We start from the raw sequence: 19,624 nt of genomic DNA, 5'->3' as shown, positions 1-19,624 counted from the left end.
CCTTAATGGTAGATTATTATGTCACATTGGCATGGATGATTTGGGAGACAGACGCAGGAATGCGTAATATATATATATTTTGCCCAAATTACGGTGTGCGTGTAAAGGCACGGGGACGAAGACCAAACAAACATGTAACAAAAACACAGGGCTGAAACCCAAACTAAAGAGCGAGGAGTGGTGGTGAACATTACAGAGTGTTCGTGGGTCTTTTTTGTACGAGTTAATCTCGTGTTTTCCCCAATGCCAAATTAAGAGCTTCATCCACACATTGTGGAGAGTAGCCTCTTTTTAGAAACCTATTGTGCATCTCCGCTGCTTTTTCTAGATTGTCCTCTGTGGAGTGGCATATACCGGGCAGTCTGAAAAACTGGCTTCACTGAAGTCCTCTTTTTAATGGTTCAGGGTGGAAGCTGTCCCCCTGTAATATAGTATTTCTGTCTGTTTCTTTTCTATACAGAGTTGTAAACAGGATTCCATTTGATTTATCAATCCACATATCGAGGTAATGAACACGTTTAGTATCACAATCAATAGTGAATTGGAGATTGGGGTCAATGTCATTGAGTAATGCCGTAAAGTCTGACAACTCTTCTCCCGTTCCTCTCCATATGCAAAAAAAATGGCGTCAATATATAGATACTATTTCAGGACTTTATTCAAAAATTGATTTTCGTTTAATGTTAACAAAACGTTCTTCAAAAAGACCCATATAAAGATTAGCATAGCTTGGAGCGAATGTGGAGCCCATCGATGTTCCATTCGTTTGGAGGTAATATTCATCATCAAACCTGAACTAGTTATACATCAAAACATATTCAGCCAACTCTAGAATAAAGTTTGTTGGTGGGTATTTGTTTGTATCTGTCTCAAATAGTCAGCTAGGGCTTCTGGTATGTGGACTCTCGACATATGTGACCAAAGTACTTCTGTTAATCCCATTATTGGTGAGATCTTGTTTATGAAGTCTATAGAGTATTTCACATATGATGGCAATGCTTGCGCGTGAGATTTAATAAAATATTCTACGAAGTTCGACAATGGCTCTAGCATTGAGCCTATTCCTGCAACCACTGGTCTGCCTGAATAATTCAATCAAATGTATTTATAAAGCCCTTTTTACATCAGCCGATGTCACAAAGTGCTAATTGCCTTGTGTTTTAGGTTTGTGTAATTTCTGAAAAATGTACAGGCATGGACATATGGCACATTTGCATCAAAGGTATTCATATTCATGTTTTGAGATAAGGTTATTTAAGATTAAAGCATATATCCCTTTGGAACACCTGTGTGGGATCAAAACTTAATTTCCTATAGAAACGTTCATTACTGAGTTGTCTCAATCTCTTCTTTGTATTTTTCATAGTCTAAAACGACCACAGCACTCCCTTGTCTGCAGGTTTGATAACCAAAGATGAACCTTTCATTAGTTCATTAAGGGCCTGTTCTTCTGAATGCATTCGACTAAACTACAACAGGTATTAATCGAGGAGTTGTTAAATATAGGACATAATTTGCTTTTGGGTTTAAAATGGGTACCAGTTCGTTGTTGGGTTTCTAGGCCTGAAACAGTGTTTTGAGAAAACATGTGCTTAAATGTAATCTTGCAAAATAATTGAAACAGATCTACTTTCGTATTGTATGGTTTATCTGTTCATGTAGGTACAAAAGAGAGGCCCTAAGATAAGACTGAGACTTACACATCAGTGAGCTCTTTTTTGGAGAGGTTAATTACCGCGTCCTGCTGTTGCTCCGTGTCCAAGGCCTGTGATCCTGGTCCCCTCTTTGACCGCTTGCCTCCTACATTGTTCATTTTCTGTCGCGGAGCCTTGTTGTGCTGCTTTCGGGCAACAACAAAAAAAAAACAGTCTGTGTGCGATGGTATCTGGAGTCGCTGTCTGTAGGGAATTCACTCTCAGTGGATGCCTCTGTGGCTGCGTGAAAGGGAAAGGCACGTCGAGGGACTTGTGAGCGATGATCCATGGTTCATAGACTCATCCAGGGTCCTCGTCTCTGTGCTGAGGCACCTTGGGTCCCGCCACTGTACCTCTATCCTGCAGATCAGCAGGCTCCTCTTCACTTGCATCGGTCTCGTAAATTTGAAGAGCCTCCAGGAGCACTGGGGGCTCATCTGACGACTACTCTAGAGCCGATACAGGGAGGCAGAAGAGACAGTTTGAGTTAGGCTGAATGAAATGAGGCACCATCCTCTACTTTTAAGGTCATTAAATAACCGTCAGAAGATAATGAAGAAATGATCATAATAGTGAAAAGGTTCCTACAAACGACTCAAGAAATTTGAAAGAGTCTGTTACCTGTTTGACACCGGCAAACCCGAAGGCTCCTTCAGTGAACCAATCACATCTGGTGTTTCCAGCTCCAGACAGAATGCAACAATAAAATGTGAACAGCAACTATGCTGAACATAAAAACAGTACGGTAACATTCATAGCATGATGTTACACAAAACATAAACAGAATCCACAACTACTCTTCACGTACAAACCAGCGTGTGACTAAACTAGTAATCTAACACATTGTGAGACGAGTCAGTATAAATTAAATCAGCATCAGTTTATTTAAAATAGCTGGTTTCTAAAATTCTAATAGTTTGCCTAATTTCAGTGTATGTGATAAAACAAGCAGAGAAAGTAGAGAATCATTGTACCATCTAAATCACTGAAATATCCCCAAATATTGTATTTTCAACAATAATTTTGTTGCCTATTTTGCCATCAATACATGTCACATATCAGTTTGCAAATAATGTCAATTTTTTTTTTTTTAAATCTATGAGTTTATAAAGCCAAAAACAAACATGGTCTCTTTTTCCTTTCTTGAGTAAGGCAGCTCCAAAATGCAGGTGTTTCAGCCTAGCTGAGTGCTTTTTGTGGTGGTGGGGAAAATACAGAGTGTAGGGGTTGGTGATGTTATCTAGTTGTGCCGTGATTGGCTCAGTGTTCTGTCACTCATGGGGATACTACATCATCACAAAATCTACATAGCTCGAAAATTGAAGCTCCTTGGGTGCTACCACATATTTACATTAGAAGTGCCCATCCAAGAAGGCTCAAGGTCATTGGCTACAGATAAAATGACGTCAAATCACGTTATATCTACCGTAGCTTTGATTGGACTGATTCTTTAAAAATCTTAGCTAGAAAGCTAGACTAGCAGTCATCATCATGAATCAAGTCGATCATTTACTGGCAAATCCTTTTCAATCCTTGTCATATGAAGAAAAATGATAGATAAACCGTATCGGTACTCATCGGCCATAAACAGACAAGTTGGAAATCACAAATTCAACAATGAGTGGTGTGGAAGGAATCAATGGCTAACTGCAAGTGTTGCAAAGCAATCACTAGCCTGCTACTCATTGGAGAGGGTGTGTGGTCCATGTCTGAGTTTAAGGGTTTATTTTCCAAGCTTTAAAGGATAAACATTCACATGCAATACCATAGGCCAGAAAAGGTTGAATACATTGGCCATGTTGTCAATCCAGCATGACTTCTGCCGCATCCAAAACAACTGGAAACTCGGAAATCTCAGACTTCAGTGAGTTCACCTTCCTGTTCAAGTGAGCACAGCACAACAAGGTGAGTCCAAAAATGTATTGTATGCTGCTGCATAAATGATGTAATATGCTGGGGAGATATGTATACTGTAGCTAAGAAAATAATACTAAATGTTTGTTGTGTAGTAAGCTGTTATTATTAGGGTGAGGCACATGGGCTACTTTGGTCCCTTTCCCACTCATAACTTAGACTTCTGTTCTGACATGGTGGTGCACATGTAGCCTATAGCCTGTTGAATATTGTAAGAGCTTTCAGTGTCTGCTTATATGCCCCCTTTATTTTTCCTACGGTTCTGACTTGGTGTACAGGGAGAATACTGTAAGAACGGCCCATGTCCTGAATTCTGTCGCTGTACATTTGAAAAATGGTGAACAAATAGTTATATTGACTAAGTTATTCTTAGCTTGCTCATCAATTTCATAATTGAAATTTACATTCTAAAATCGCCACTGCGCACAGAACAGATCTATCGCTTCTTAGACTTGCTTTCAATGAGAATTACACATTTATAACTCACATTTCTATGTAAATTTGGTCAGGTTGCCAAAAAAGTTTTGGCAACATATTGGTTTAATATACTCGTGTATACACTTTCATTCACACAGTCACACCCTCACCTTTCTGTATTACTGATGCTTCTTGTCTAGGTTCTTCCAACTGCTCAGCAACATGATCATTGTCTTTCTGGGGAATTTTAGCTAAAACACATTCAGATTAACCATGTTATGTTTGTTTTACACAATACGTGTGATGCCTGTTGCAGAGTAGAACTCACTCACTTTGTGAGAAGGACATGCGCTTCCGAGCCTCTTCTCTTCTCCACTGCATGCGAGTCGTGTCTCCCATCATAACCTACGGACAAGAAAAACAAAACAAAGTTCACCTCACAGCAGTTATATTTTAATGTAAGATATAGATGTACTACAAAGATGGGGAATGTCCTATTACAGAGAAAATGAGACCGCATCTTACCCTGACTCTGACCTGCTCGGGAGGCCAAAGTCCCCCCCATATAAACTGTAGGTATCCAAAGAGCACAATGACACTGAGGAAGGCAAAGTTGCTGGCCACACCGATCACTGCAGACGTCACCGGGAAATTGTACAGGAGGTATCTATTAAGACAAAGGGTTCAGATATAGGAATAGAAGAGGATGGGAAATAGGAGGAAAACAAAAAAGATACAACAGTAGGTAAGAACAAATGACATTCCATATATTTGACTTATGGGCCTCAAATAATCTGGATTTGAAACAGAAAAAAATGTATACTATTGGAAGGTACCTGATGCCAGTGAAGAAAGCATGGATCCTGAGCTGAACTGAATAGACCTGCACCCGCTGAGACTGAATCTCAATGACAGCGCCAACAGTGGGTTGATACTGTAGTGAGAAAAATGTACAGGTAGAGAGAAGCAGAGATCAATAATAAGAGAGAAAAATATTGACCTTATTACCTAAAAAGACTAGTCTGAGTTGGCCAGTCTTGCAGCACTGAACAAATGCAAGACTAAGTGGTCTTGCTTGCAAGACAATTAAAAGTCTAATAAAATGGGAAACTCATTCTTACTTTGAAAGAGGACATTTTATTCCGACAGGTTGTATTTGTCTGGACTATTTAACAAATGAGGTCTGTCCAAGTACGGTTTAATTGAAAGCACATGAACATGAAATGCTGCTGAAAGGGAAGCATGCTTCGTCAGGGAGGGTTTCACAAGTAAATAGAATTACATCAAATAAAAATGAAATGGGTTGAGTGGAGCTGAAGGGTGGAACTAAAAATAACAAGATAACTAATGCAAAATATGTGTCTGTAAAATGTATATAGGTTCAGAGCTTGTGTGAAACAGCACAATTGAAAAAGACACTGCAAATAGGATCACGGCACAAGGCAAGACCCAAATGTAGACACAGGAGGCAGATGGTTGGAGTCTTGCAATGTTTAGTCATCCAAAGGAGTAGGCAAGACAATTTGTCTGTCCACGACCAAAGGTAAAAACCAGATCGGAGTCCAGGAGGTACAGTGGCAGACAGGCTCATGGTCAAGGCAGGCAGAATCGTCAGGCAGGCGGGTACAGAGTCCAGAAACAGGCAAGAGTCAAAACCGGGAGGACCAGAAAAAGGAGAATGCAAACCGCAGACGAACAGGAAACCAGCTGGTTGACATAGAAACACACAAAACAAACTGGCACAGAGAACCAGGAAACAGAGGGATAAATACACTGGGGACAACAAGTGACACCTGGAGGGGGTGGAGACAATAATGAGGACAGGTGGAACTGATCAGGGTGTGACAAATAGAAATCAAAACTTGATGGTGATGGGACAAAAGAGAACTATTGTAAAATACACTGTGTCCCTAAAATGAATATAGTATGTATAAGCTGGGAGTAGAAGCCTAAGTGTTGTTGTCCATTAGTTTACTCCAATTGGGGGAGGGGTGGAAGGGTTAGGGGAAAATAATAAAGGAAAAAACATACATTTATATATTTACAAAAAAAATATAGATGATGCAGAGCATTACATTGATGGAGCCACAATCTGCAATATTAAAGCTGATCTACCACCTCCCCTAAATAAATAAAAATATACAGATAACTTGCAAATGGTAATCACAAGATCATGATGATCTGATTCAGTAAGAGGGCACAGTGAACTAAGTGCAAGCTCTGTGGGAGAGGAAAACATATTTGACATGCACAGGCAACCACAAACAGCACTTACAGAATTGGCCTTGTAGTGTGAGAAGAGCTCAACCTCAACGAGCTGCTTCTGCTCCGTCATCCCAGTTAGCAGGAGAGGAGAGAACAGTAAAGTATTCAAGGTCTCCAGAAGACTAGAGCGGTAGTGCAGCATAGCCTGTTGGAGGAAAGAAAACAGTCACTCAGAGGGCCCCACAATAATCGAATACATCACATTGTGAAGTATGAGAGGATATTTTATGTGGGGAGGAAACGGAAGGAACGGACACGTTATGTTCAACCAAGAACAAACTGGCGCTGAAACGCTTGGAGAGGCTCAATAGTGGGGTTTGGTAGGAAGACAAACAGAATAAACTTGGCACTTTAGCACTCACAGAGCGCACCACAGCTGCAACTGTCTGGCCATCGTTGGTGTAGCAAGACATCTTAATCATGAACATGCCAAGCTGTTTGTTGACAAGCGACTCAGGCATTTCCAGCTCTAAAGAGATTCGATATGGCTGACCATAGATCATAACCTAGGAAAGACAGTGAGGGATAGAATACTGTGAAAGACAATGAGCATACCTGACTACAGCGATCATTTCTTAGCATATTGTAATTATATTAGCATCTACCTCAGGATAGACGGGGTGAGGGAAACGATGGTTATGTGTGAAGAGCATACCTGGTCTTTGCCATTCTTCAGCAGTGAGATGTTAGCCACAGGGAAAGAGCAGAGGACGGAATTGGGAGCATCACAGTCGGAACTAGAACAAACAGCGGCCAGGAAAAAAGGTGTGACGTTATGGGCCTATGCTTTTTACCTTGACATGGTACTAACAGCACAAAATAAAAATCAGGTGCAACAGCATAGAGCATTTTGTTAAGTGTAGCTAAATGCTAATGCAAAAGCAATTATTTGTTTTTAAAATAATAAATTCAAAGTGAGTGAAAGGAGTAGAAAGACTGGATTTTACTTCAATTTGAAGAAAAAAAGGCACCAAACAAACTGTCCATGATGTCTCCCAGTACCTGTAGTGGTAGTGCACTGGTGTAGAGAAGCTGACGGTGGGCATATAGGAGTAGTAGAAGCTACCATAGAGGAAGACGGCCACCCAGACCAGCAGCGCTAAAACGCAGAAGAGGATAGCAGCCTGCAGTAAAGTACGACGGGCTCTGTGGAGAGTTACCCCCAACACAACTTGCAGCCACAGGAAAACTGGTCCCGTTACACCACCCATGGTGACCAACCCAGAACTGACTCTTTCCAGACGTTCCTCAGCACTCGCTGAGATCTCACTGCCTTTTATTCCTGTGGCTCCTGTCAAAAGCCCCTCGCTATCTCTTCCTCTCTCTCTCTCTCTCTCTCTGTTTACTTGGAAAATGAGTTTATATTTTGAAGGTTATGGCGTCCTGTTCATTGGAAGACGCCCACTCAACAATGCCAACATTGGCCTGCTCATTTAAGTGAACTGCTGTACGGAATTATATCTATATATTTGTCACATCCCTTAATATAACATTAATTATTAGCTAATTTATCTTTTCTTTGTCTACTGCAAGTTTAAAATCTGATAATGAGCTGTTGACAGGTCTATAATATTATTTCTGTAGCAAGCTGTAAAATAGAAGAGAATAGCATTGAGACTTTAATGCAGATGGATACGGAAAACAAAAGCACCATTCAAATCTACATCACTCGGAAGATATAAATCATTCTGCTTTAGGAATTTCTAGGAATATAATTTCTAGTACATCATACAATGAGTTTTAAGACTTTTTTTCTACACGGCCAATGGACATGTGAGTGAGCAATTAGACATACACACACACACAAGACAGATATGAAACCGTAAAAGATAAAGGACTAGGGACTCATTCTATGACAAAACATTAAGTATAGCCTCATAGCTAGCTACACTACATGACCAAAAGTATGTGGACACCTGCTCGTCGAACGTCTCATTCCAAAACAATGGGCATTAATATGGAGTTGCCTCCACTCTTTTGGGAAGGCATTCCACTAGATGTTGGAACATTGCTGTGGGAACTTGCTTCCATTCAGCCACAAGAGCAATAGTGTGGTTGGGCACTGATGTTGGGCGATTAGGCCTGGTCGGCGTTCCAATTCATCCCAACAGTGTTCGATGGGGTTGAGGTCAGGACTCTGTGCAGGCCAGTCAAGTTCTTCCACACTGATCTTGACAAACCATTTCTGTATGAACCTCGCTTTGTGCACGGTGGCATTGTTATGCTGAAACAGGAAAGGGCCTTCCCCAAACTGTTGCCACAAAGTTGGAAGCACAGAATCGCTGTGAATGTCATTGTATACTGTAGCGTTAAGACTTCCCTTCACTGGAACTAAGGGGCCTAGACCAAACCATGAAAAACAGCCCCAGACCATTATTTATCCACCACCAAACTTTACAGTTGGCACTGTGCATTGGGGCAGGTAGCGTTCTCCTGGCATCTGCCAAACCCAGATTTTTCCATTGGACTTCCAGATGGTGAAGCCTGATTCATCACTCCAGAAAACGCATTTCTAGAGGCAGTTTGGTACTCGGTAGTGAGTGTTACAACCGAGGACAGCTGATTTTGTTGTGCTTCGTGGTTCAGCACTCGGCATTCACGTTCTGTGAGCTTGTGTGGCCTACCACATCATGGCTGAGACGTTGTTGCTTCTAGAATTTATAGGAATATGGTTTCTAGTGCAGCAGCATACCACCCTGCATCCCACCGTTGGCTTGCCTCTGAAGCTAAGCAGAGTTGGTCCTGGAGGGGAGACCTGATACTGATGAAAGTCGTTTTGGATGGCCAGTAGGAAGCACTCTTTCAACTGGTATAAATAAAAAATCCCAGGACATTGATTGGGGACATTGCCCTGTGTAGGGTGCGGTCTTTTGGATGGGATGTTAAACGAGTGTCCTGACTCTCTCTGGTCACATGGCACTTATCGTATGAGTAGGGGTGTTAACCCCGCTGTCCTGGCTAAATTCCCAACTGGTCCTCATACCATCATGGCCACCTAATCATCCCCAGCTTCCAATTGGCTAATTCCTCTCCCCTTGTTGCTGTAAATGAGAATCTGTTTTCAGTCAACTTACCGGGTAAAAACTATTATAGGCCTATTTCTGTTTTTCCCTCTTTACATGTGACATGTGAGAGAGCAGTTAGGCATAACAAAAACATTAATGCCTCTACTGATCCTACAGCTTGTCACGACTTCTGCCGAAGTCGATGCCTCTCCTTGTTCGGGGCGGTGCTCGGGGGTCGACGTAACCGGTCTTCTAGCCATCATTGATCCATTTTTCATTTTCCATTGGTTTTGTCTTGTCTTCCTACACACCTGGTTCCAATCCTATTCCTTATCCTGTTGTGTATTTAACCCTCTGTTTCCCCTCATGTCCTTGTCAGATATTGTTTGTTTGTTCATGTAGTTTGCATTGGTGCGCGTTGGGTCCTCGTACCCACTTTGCTTTGATTATGTATTATGGTTTTGGAGCTGTGTTTTTAAGTTATTAAACTACTCCATTATACCAAGTTTGATTCTCCTGCGCGTGACTTCCCTGCCACCTATACACATGTCGATGACACAGCTATTGTAATTAGTTATACTGTTAACAGTTATACTGTTAGCACTGAGGCGGTGTGCCCTAGGAAGTCCACTGTGTGCAGCTCACCCTGCACAAACATAAATAGCATGAACATGTCTATTTCTGCTAAGCTTCCCAGTAAAGCAATGAAAACAAGCAAGCATCCCAGAAAAGTGTGAAAAATAGCCCACGTTAACATATGTAGCTTAAGAAACAAGGTTTATGAAATCCATAATTTGTTAGTAACAGATGACATTCATATTCTGACGATCTCTGAAACTCACTTAGATAATATCTTTGATACAGTGGTAGCAATACATGGTTATAACATCTACAGAAAATACAGAAATGCCAAAAGTGGAGATGTTGCTGTTTATATTCAGAACCACATCCCTGTAAAGCATAGAGATGACCTCATGTTAAATCATGTTGTAGTAATAAGGTTACAGGTTCATCTGCCTCACCTAAAGTCCATTCTGGTGGGAAGCTGCTATAGAACACCTAGTGCTAACAGTCAGTATCTGGATAACGTGTGAAATGCTTGATAATGCATGTGATATCAATAAAGAGGTATATTTTCTGGGTGATTTAAATATTAACTGGCTTTCATCAGGCTGCCCACTCAAGAGGAAGCTTTAAAATGTAACTAGTACCTGCAACCTGGTTCAGGTTATGTCAACCTGCCAGGGTAGTTACAAACAACACAGGAATTAAATCATCAACATGTATTGATCACATTTTACTAATGCCGCAGAAATTTGCTTTAAAACAGTATCCAAATCCATCGGATGTTGGGATCACAATATAGTAGCCATATCTAGGAACACCAAAGTTCCAAAGGCTGGGCCTAATATAGTGTATAAGAGGTCATAGAATAAGTTTAGTTGTGATTCCTATGTTGTTGATGTAAATAATATTTGTTGGTCTGTGGTGTGTAATGAGGAGCAACCAGATGCTGCACTTGACACATTTATGAAATTGCTTATTCCAGTTACTAATAAGCATGCACCCATTAAAAAAATGACTGTAAAAATTGTTAAATTCTCATGGATTGGTGAGGAATTGAAAAACGGTATGGTTGAGAGGGATGAGGCTAAAGGAATGGCAAATATAGTGCATTCGGAGTATTCAGATCCCTTGACTTTTTCCACATGTTGTTACATTACAGCCTTATTCTAAAATGGATTAAATAAAACAAATGATCATCAATCTACACACAATACCCCCTAATGACAAAACAAAAAGCGTTTTTTTTAATGTTAGCAAATGTATAAAAAAACAAAAACAGAAATAAGTATTCAGATTGTTATGAGACAACAACATCGACATATAAGCTGACTCGGTGAGCGAGTTTATTAGCAAGTGCATCGGTGATGTTGTACCCACTGTAACTATTACAACCTTCCCTAACCAGAAACCGTGGATTGATGGCAGCATTCGTGCAAAACTGAAAGCACGAACCACCACTTTTAATCAAAGCGACTGGAAACAAGACCGAATACAAACAGTGTAGCTATTCCCTCCGCAAGGCAATCAAACAAGAAAATAATCAGTATAGAGACAAAGTAGAGTTGCAATTCAATGGCTCAAACACGCGACGTATGTGGCAGGGTCTACAGTCAATCACGGACTACAAAAAGAAAACCAGCCCCATCGCAGACATCGACGTCTTGCTCCCAGACAAATTACACAACTTCTTTCTTCTTTGCTCGCTTTGAGGACAATACAGTGCCACTGACACAGCCCACTACCAAAGCCTGTGGGCTCTCCATCTCCATGGCCAACGTGAGTAAAACATTTAAATGTGTTAACCCTCGTAAGGCTGCCGGCCCAGACGGCATCCCTAGCCGCGTCCTCAGAGCACACCAGCTGGCTGGTGTGTTTATGGACATATTCAATCAATCCCTATCCCAGTCTGCTGTGCCTACATGCTTCAAGATGGACACCATTGTTCCTGTTCCCAAGAATGCTAAGGTAACTGAACTACAGTGCCTTGCGAAAGTATTCGGCCCCCTTGAACTTTGCGACCTTTTGCCACATTTCAGGCTTCAAACATAAAGATATAAAACTGTATTTTTTGTGAAGAATCAACAACAATTGGGACACAATCATGAAGTGGAACGACATTTATTGGATATTTCAAACTTTTTTAACAAATCAAAAACTGAAAAATTGGGCGTGCAAAATTATTCAGCCCCCTTAAATTAATACTTTGTAGCGCCACCTTTTGCTGCGATTACAGCTGTAAGTCGCTTGGGGTATGTCTCTATCAGTTTTGCACATCGAGAGACTGAAATTTCTTCCCATTCCTCCTTGCAAAACAGCTCGAGCTCAGTGAGGTTGGATGGAGAGCATTTGTGAACAGCAGTTTTCAGTTCTTTCCACAGATTCTCGATTGGATTCAGGTCTAGACTTTGACTTGGCCATTCTAACACCTGGATGGGTTTATTTTTGAACCATTCCATTGTAGATTTTGCTTTATGTTTTGGACCATTGTCTTGTTGGAAGACAAATCTCCGTCCCAGTCTCAGGTCTTTTGCAGACTCCATCAGGTTTTCTTCCAGAATGGTCCTGTATTTGGCTCCATCCATCTTCCCATCAATTTTAACCATCTTCCCTGTCCCTGCTGAAGAAAAGCAGGCCCAAACCATGATGCTGCCACCACCATGTTTGACAGTGAGGATGGTGTGTTCAGCTGTGTTGCTTTTACGCCAAACATAACGTTTTGCATTGTTGCCAAAAAATTCCATTTTGGTTTCATCTGACCAGAGCACCTTCTTCCACATGTTTGGTGTGTCTCCCAGGTGGCTTGTGGCAAACTTTAAACAACACTTTTTATGGATATCTTTAAGAAATGGCTTTCTTCTTGCCACTCATCCATAAAGGCCAGATTTGTGCAATATACGACTGATTGTTGTCCTATGGACAGAGTCTCCCACCTCAGCTGTAGATCTCTGCAATTCATCCAGAGTGATCATGGGCCTCTTGGCTGCATCTCTGATCAGTCTTCTCCTTGTATGAGCTGAAAGTTTAGAGGGACGGCCAGGTCTTGGTAGATTTGCAGTGGTCTGATACTCCTTCCATTTCAATATTATCGCTTGCACAGTGCTCCTTGGGATGTTTAAAGCTTGGGAAATCTTTTTGTATCCAAATCAGGCTTTAAACTTCTTCACAACAGTATCTCGGACCTGCCTGGTGTGTTCCTTGTTCTTCATGATGCTCTCTGCGCTTTTAACGGACCTCTGAGACTATCACAGTGCAGGTGCATTTAAACGGAGACTTGATTACACACAGGTGGATTGTATTTATCATCATTAGTCATTTAGGTCAACATTGGATCATTCAGAGATCCTCACTGAACTTCTGGAGAGAGTTTGCTGCACTGAAAGTAAAGGGGCTGAATAATTTTGCACGCCCAATTTTTCAGTTTTTGATTTGTTAAAAAAGTTTGAAATATCCAATAAATGTCGTTCCACTTCATGATTGTGTCCCACTTGTTGTTGATTCTTCACAAAAAAATACAGTTTTATATCTTTATGTTTGAAGCCTGAAATGTGGCAAAAGGTTGCAAAGTTCAAGGGGGCCGAATACTTTCGCAAGGCACTGTAAATTACATTTTAATGGCATCAGACCGAGGCTCTGCATCTGTCCTCGTGCTCCTAGACCTTAGTGCTGCTTTTGATACCATCGATCACCACATTCTTTTGGAGAGATTGGAAACCCAAATTGGTCTACATGGACAAGTTCTGGCCTGGTTTAGATCTTATCTGTCGGAAAGATATCAGTTTGTCTCTGTGAATGGTTTGTCCTCTGACAAATCAACTGTAAATTTCGGTGTTCCTCAAGGTTCCGTTTTAGGACCACTATTGTTTTCACTATATGTTTTACCTCTTGGGGATGTCATTCGAAAACATAATGTTAACTTTCACTGCTATGCGGATGACACACATTTCAATGAAACATGGTGAAGCCCCAAAATTGCCCTCGCTAGAAGCCTGTGTTTCAGACATAAGGAAGTGGAAGGCTGCAAACTTTCTACTTTTAAACTCGGACAAAACAGAGATGCTTGTTCTAGGTCCCAAGAAACAAAGAGATCTTCTGTTGAATCTGACAATTAATCTTAATGGTTGTACAGTCTTCTCAAATACAACTGTGAAGGACCTCTGCCTTACTCTGGACCCTGATCTCTCTTTTGACGAACATATCAAGACTGTTTCAAGGACAGCTTTTTTCCATCTACGTAACATTGCAAAAATCAGATACTTTCTGTCCAAAAATGATGCAGAAAAATGTATCCATGCTTTTGTTACTTCTAGGTTAGACTACTGCAATGCTATACTTTTACCCGGATAAAGCACTAAATAAACTTCAGTTAGTGCTAAATACGGCTGCTAGAATCCTGACTAGAACCAAAAAATTGATCATATTACTCCAGTGCTAGCCTCCCTACACTGGCTTTCTGTCAAGGCAAGGGCTGATTTCAAGATTTTACTGCTAACCTACAAAGCATTACATGGGCTTGCTCCTACCTATCTCACTGATTTGGCCCTGCCGTACATACCTACACGTACGCTACGGTCACAAGACGCAGGCCTCCTAATTGTCCCTAGAATTTCTAAGCAAACAGCTGGAGGCAGGGATTTCTCCTAAAGAGCTCCATTTTTATGGAATGGTCTGCCTACCCATGTGAGAGACGCAAACTCGGTCTCAACCTTTAAGTCTTTACTGAAGACTCCTCTCTTCAGTGGGTAATATGATTGAGTGTAGTCTGGCCCAGGAGTGTGAACGTGAACGGAAAGGCTCTGGAGCAACGAACCGCCCTTGCTGTCTCTGCCTGGCCGGTTCCCCTCTTTCCACTGGGATTCTCTGCCTCTAACCCTATTACAGGGGCTGAGTCACTGGCTTACTGGGGCTCTCTCATACCGTCCCTGGGAGGGGTGCGTCACCTGAGTGGGTTGAGTCACTGATGTGATCTTCCTGTCTGGGTTGGCGCCCCCCTTGGTTTGTGCCGTGGCGGAGATCTTTGTGGGCTATACTCAGCCTTGTCTCAGGATGGTAAGTTGATGGTTGAAGATATCCCTCTAGTGGTGTGGTGGCTGTGCTTTGGCAAAGTGGGTGGGGTTATATCCTTCCTGTTTGGCCCTGTCCGGGGATGTCATCAGATGGGGCCACAGTGTCTCCTGACCCCTCCTGTCTCAGCCTCCAGCATTTATGCTGCAGTAGTTTATGTGTCGGGGGGCTAGGGTCAGTTTGTTATATCTGGAGTACTTCTCCTGTCTTATCCGGTGTCCTGTGTGAATTTAAGTCTGCTCTCTCTAATTCTCTCTTTCTCTCTTTCTTTCTCTCTCTCGGAGGACCTGAGCCCTAGGACCATGCCTCAAGAATACCTGGCATGGTAACTCCTTGCTGTCCTCAGTCCACCTGGCCGTGCTGCTGCTCCAGTTTCAACTGTTCTGCCTGTGATTATTTGACCATGCTGGTCATTTATGAACATTTGAACATCTTGGCCATGTTCTGTTATAATCTCCACCCGGCACAGCCAGAAGAGGACTGGCCACCCCACATAGCCTGGTTCCTCTCTAGGTTTCTTCCTAGGTTTTGGCCTTTCTAGGGAGTTTTTCCTAGCCACCGTGCTTCTACACCTACATTGCTTGCTGTTTGGGGTTTTAGGCTGGGATTCTGTACAGCACTTTGAGAAATCAGCTGATGTACGAAGAGCTATATAAATACATTTGATTTGGAGTTGTGGCCTGAGGGAATACACTAAATGTATTGGGTACAGGGTTCAGAAATGTAATATTTTAAACTGTATATAACTGTCTTAATGTTGCTGGACAGCAGCTAATGGGGATCCTTAAATGGGGATTCTTACAAGTACAGAATACAAATATATTTGTTACATCCCTTAATATAACATTAATTTCTAGCTAATTTACTTTTTCTTTGTCTACTGCAAGTTTAAAACCTGATAATGTGCTGGCCGGTCTTTAATAATATTTCTGTAGCAAGCTGTAAAATAGAAGAAAATAGCATTGAGACTTTAATGCAGATGGATACGGAATACAAAAGCACCATACAAATCTACATAACTCGGAAGATATAAATCATTCTGCTTTAGGAATTTCTAGGAATATAATTTCTAGTGCATCATACAATGAGTTTTAGGACTTTTTTCTACACGGCCAATGGACATGTGAGAGAGCAATTAGACATACACACACACACAAGACAGATATGAAACTGTAAAAGATAAAGGATTAGGGACTCATTCTATGACAAAACATTAAGTATAGCCTCATAGTTAGCTACACTACATGACCAAAAGTATGTGGACACCTGCTCGTCGAACGTCTCATTCCAAAATCATGGGCATTAATATGGAGTTGCTGCTACAACAGCCTCCACTATTATGGAAGGCTTTCCACCATATGTTGGAACATTGCTGTGGGGACATGCTTCCATTCAGCCACAAAAGCATTTGTGAAGTCGGGCACTGATGTTGGGCAATTAGGCCTGGCTCACAGTTGCCGTTACAATTCATCCCAAATGTGTTCGATGGGGTTGAGGTCAAGGCTCTGTGCAGGCCAGTCAAGTTCTTCCACACCAATCTCAACAAACCATTTTTATATGGACCTTGCTTTGTGCACGGGGGCATTGCCATGCTGAAAAATTGGCCTTCCCCAAACGGTTGCCATAAAGTTGGAAGCACAGAATCGTCTTAGAATGTCATTGTATGCTGTAGCGTTAAGATTTCCCTTCGCTGGAACTAAGGGCCCTAGCCCGAACCATGAAAAACAGCCCAAGACCATTCTTCCTCCTCCACCAAACTTTACAATTGGCACTATACATTGGGGCAGGTAGCGTTCTCCTGGCATCTGCCAAACCAAGATTAGTCCGTCAGACTGGCAGATGGTGAAGCATGTTTCCACTGCATCCAGAGTCCAATGGCGGCAAGCTTTACACCACTCTAGCCAACGCTTGGCACTGCGCATGGTGATCTTACGCTTGTGTGCGGCTGCTCGGCCATGGAAACCCATTTCATGAAGCTCCTGGCGAACAGTTATTGTGCTGACGCTGCTTCCAGAGGTAGATTGGAACCAGGTAGTGAGAGTTGCAACCAAGATAATTTTTGTGCGGTATGTGCTTCAGCACTCAGTGTTCACGTTCTGTGAGCTTGTGTGGCCTACCACTTCGCAGCTGAGCCGTTTTTGCTCCTAGACGTTTCCACTTCACAATAACATCACTTACAGTTGACCAGGGCAGCACTAGCAGGGAAGACATTTGATGAACTGACTTGTTGGAAAGGTGGAATCCGATGACGGTATCACGTTGAAAGTCACTTGTCAGTGTTTGTCTATGGAGATTGCATGGCGGTGTGCTCGATTTTATACACCAAATCCACTAATTTGAAGGGCTGTCCACTTACTTTTGTATGTACAGTGCATTCAGAAAGTATTGAGACCCCTTGACTTTTTCCAAATTTTGTTGCGTTACAGCCTAATTCTAAAATGGTTGAATTTGTATTTTTTTCCCTCATCAATCTTAAAAAAAAGAGAATTTCACTTAACCTTTATTTAACTAGGCAAGTCAGTTGAGAACATATTCTTATTTACAACGACGGCCTACTCCGGCCAAACCTGGACGACGCTGGGCCAATTGTGTGCCGCCCTATGGGACTCCCAATCACGGCCGGATGTGATTCAGCCTGGATTCGAACCAGGGACTGTAGTGACGCCTCTTGCACTGAGATGCAGTTCGCCACTCGGGAGCCCTAATCTACACACATACCCCATAATGACCAAGAAAAAAATAGTTTTAGAAATGTTTAAAATTTATAAAAAAAACAAAACAGAAATGCCTTATTTACAAAAGTATTCAGACCCTTTGCAATGAGACTCATAATTGAGGTCAGGTGCATCTTTTTTGACCATCCTCAAGATAATTCTACAACTTGATTGGATTCCATATGTGGTAAATTCAATGAATTGGACATGATTTGGAAAGGCACACACCTGTCCTTATAAGGTCCCACAGTTGACAGTACATGTCAGAGCAAAAACCAAGCCATGAGGTCGAAGGAATTGTCCGTAGACCTCAGAGACAGGATTGTGTCGAGGTACAGACCTGGGGAAGGGTACAAAAAAAAATATGCGGCATTGAAGGTCCCCAAGAAAGCAGTGGACTCTTCCTAGAGCTGGCCGCCCGGCCAAACTGAGTAATCGGGGCAGAATGGCCTTGGTCGAGGAGGTGACCAAGAACCCGATGGTCACTCTGACAGAACTCCAGAATTCCTCTGTGGAGATGGGAGAACCTTCTTGAAGAACAATCATCTCTGCAGTGCTTCACCAATCAAGTCTTTATGGTAGAGTGGCCAGACGGAAGCTACTCCTCAGTAAAAGGCATATGACAGCCTGCTAGGAGTTTGCCAAAAGGCACCTAAAGGACTCTCAGATAATGATAAACAAGATTATCTGGTCTGATGAAACTAAGATTGAACTCTTTGGCCTGAATCCCAATTGTCACTTCTGGAGGAAACCTAGCACCATCCCTAAGGTGAAGCATGGTGGTGGCAGCATCATAATGTGGGGATGTTTTTCCGTGGCAGGGACTGGGAGATTAGTCAGGATCGAGTGAAAGATGACCGGTGCAAAGAGAGATTCTTAATGAAAACCTGCTCCAGAGCACTCAGGACCTCAGACTGGGGTGAAGGTTCACCTTCCAACAGGAAAACGACCCTAAGCACCCAGCCAAGACAACACAGGAGTAGCTTCAGGGCAAGTTTCTGAATGTCCTTGAGTGGCACAGCCAGAGCCCGGACTTGAACCGGATCGAATATCTCTGGAGAGACCTGAAAATAGCTATGCAGCGATGCTCCCCATCAAACCTGACAGAGCTTGAGAGGATCTGCAGAGAAGAATGAGAGAAACTCTCCAAATACAGGTGTGCCAAGCTTGTAGCTTCATAACCAAGAAGACTTGATGCTGTAATCGTTGCCAAAGGTGTTTCAACAAAGTGCTCAGTAAAGGGTCTGAAATCTTATGTAAATGTGACATATCCATTTTTATTTTCAGTACATTTGCAAAAATGTCTAAAAACCTGTTTTCACTTTGTCATTATGGGGTAATGTATGTAGATTGATGAGGGGGAAAAAAACATTTAATCAATTTTAGAATAAGGCTGTATCATAACAAAATGTGGAAAAAGTCAAGGGGTCTGAATACTTTCCTGAATGCAATGTATAGTGTATGCTGCTGCTAACCAGAGGCTCTATAATAGAAGACTCATCTGCTGCTGGCTAGCTAGCTTCAACATTTTCGTAAAGATAACAACATTTCAAAATTATCATGAATGACAGTGGTAGCTACCCATATATGTCATTTATTTTGTATGATCTAGGATTCAGTTGACATATTAAAACCTTTATAGCAATACACATATAAAGGTAGCATGCTAACGTTGTAGCCAGCTACATGGGAAAAAAATGGCTAACTCGCGCAAGGCAAGTGCAAGGGATTGGCAAGAATGCATCGAAATGTGCAACATCCTTATAGTCACCTTTTCGTCTATAGTACCTAAAGCACTATAGATAAATAATGTACATACACATAATTGTCATTATTCAAAGTTAAACATCGTATAATATGTATAATACACACTTCTATTTATTGTAGCTAGCTAGCTACTTTCTAAAAATGCAAAAACTACAGCCAAACTGCAAATAAGATACGGACGAGAGGACAAACTTCAAGAGCAAACCGACTCGTTCGTGTG

General features: G+C 41.9%; 1 protein-coding gene across 1 annotated transcript; it reads right to left on the bottom strand.

The window, feature by feature from the left end:
* Positions 1–2,555: 2,555 nt before the first annotated feature.
* bscl2 (BSCL2 lipid droplet biogenesis associated, seipin) lies at positions 2,556–7,624 on the bottom strand. Its single transcript, XM_090186754.1, has 9 exons — positions 7,293–7,624; positions 6,946–7,027; positions 6,653–6,796; positions 6,301–6,435; positions 4,862–4,959; positions 4,551–4,692; positions 4,358–4,430; positions 4,196–4,276; positions 2,556–3,572 (listed from the first exon to the last, which is right to left on the bottom strand). Exons 1-9 carry the CDS (start codon positions 7,499–7,501, stop codon positions 3,565–3,567), a joined length of 972 nt encoding a protein of 323 aa, XP_090042880.1. The 5' UTR covers positions 7,502–7,624; the 3' UTR covers positions 2,556–3,564.
* Positions 7,625–19,624: the final 12,000 nt, after the last annotated feature.

The sequence above is a fragment of the Oncorhynchus mykiss genome, chromosome 10 (assembly GCF_057628025.1).
Source record: "Oncorhynchus mykiss isolate SJ-2025 chromosome 10, ASM5762802v1, whole genome shotgun sequence".
Lineage (NCBI taxonomy): Eukaryota > Metazoa > Chordata > Actinopteri > Salmoniformes > Salmonidae > Oncorhynchus > Oncorhynchus mykiss.
The sequence above is the reverse complement of the archived record's forward strand: the minus strand, read 5'-3'. Positions and strand labels throughout refer to the sequence as shown.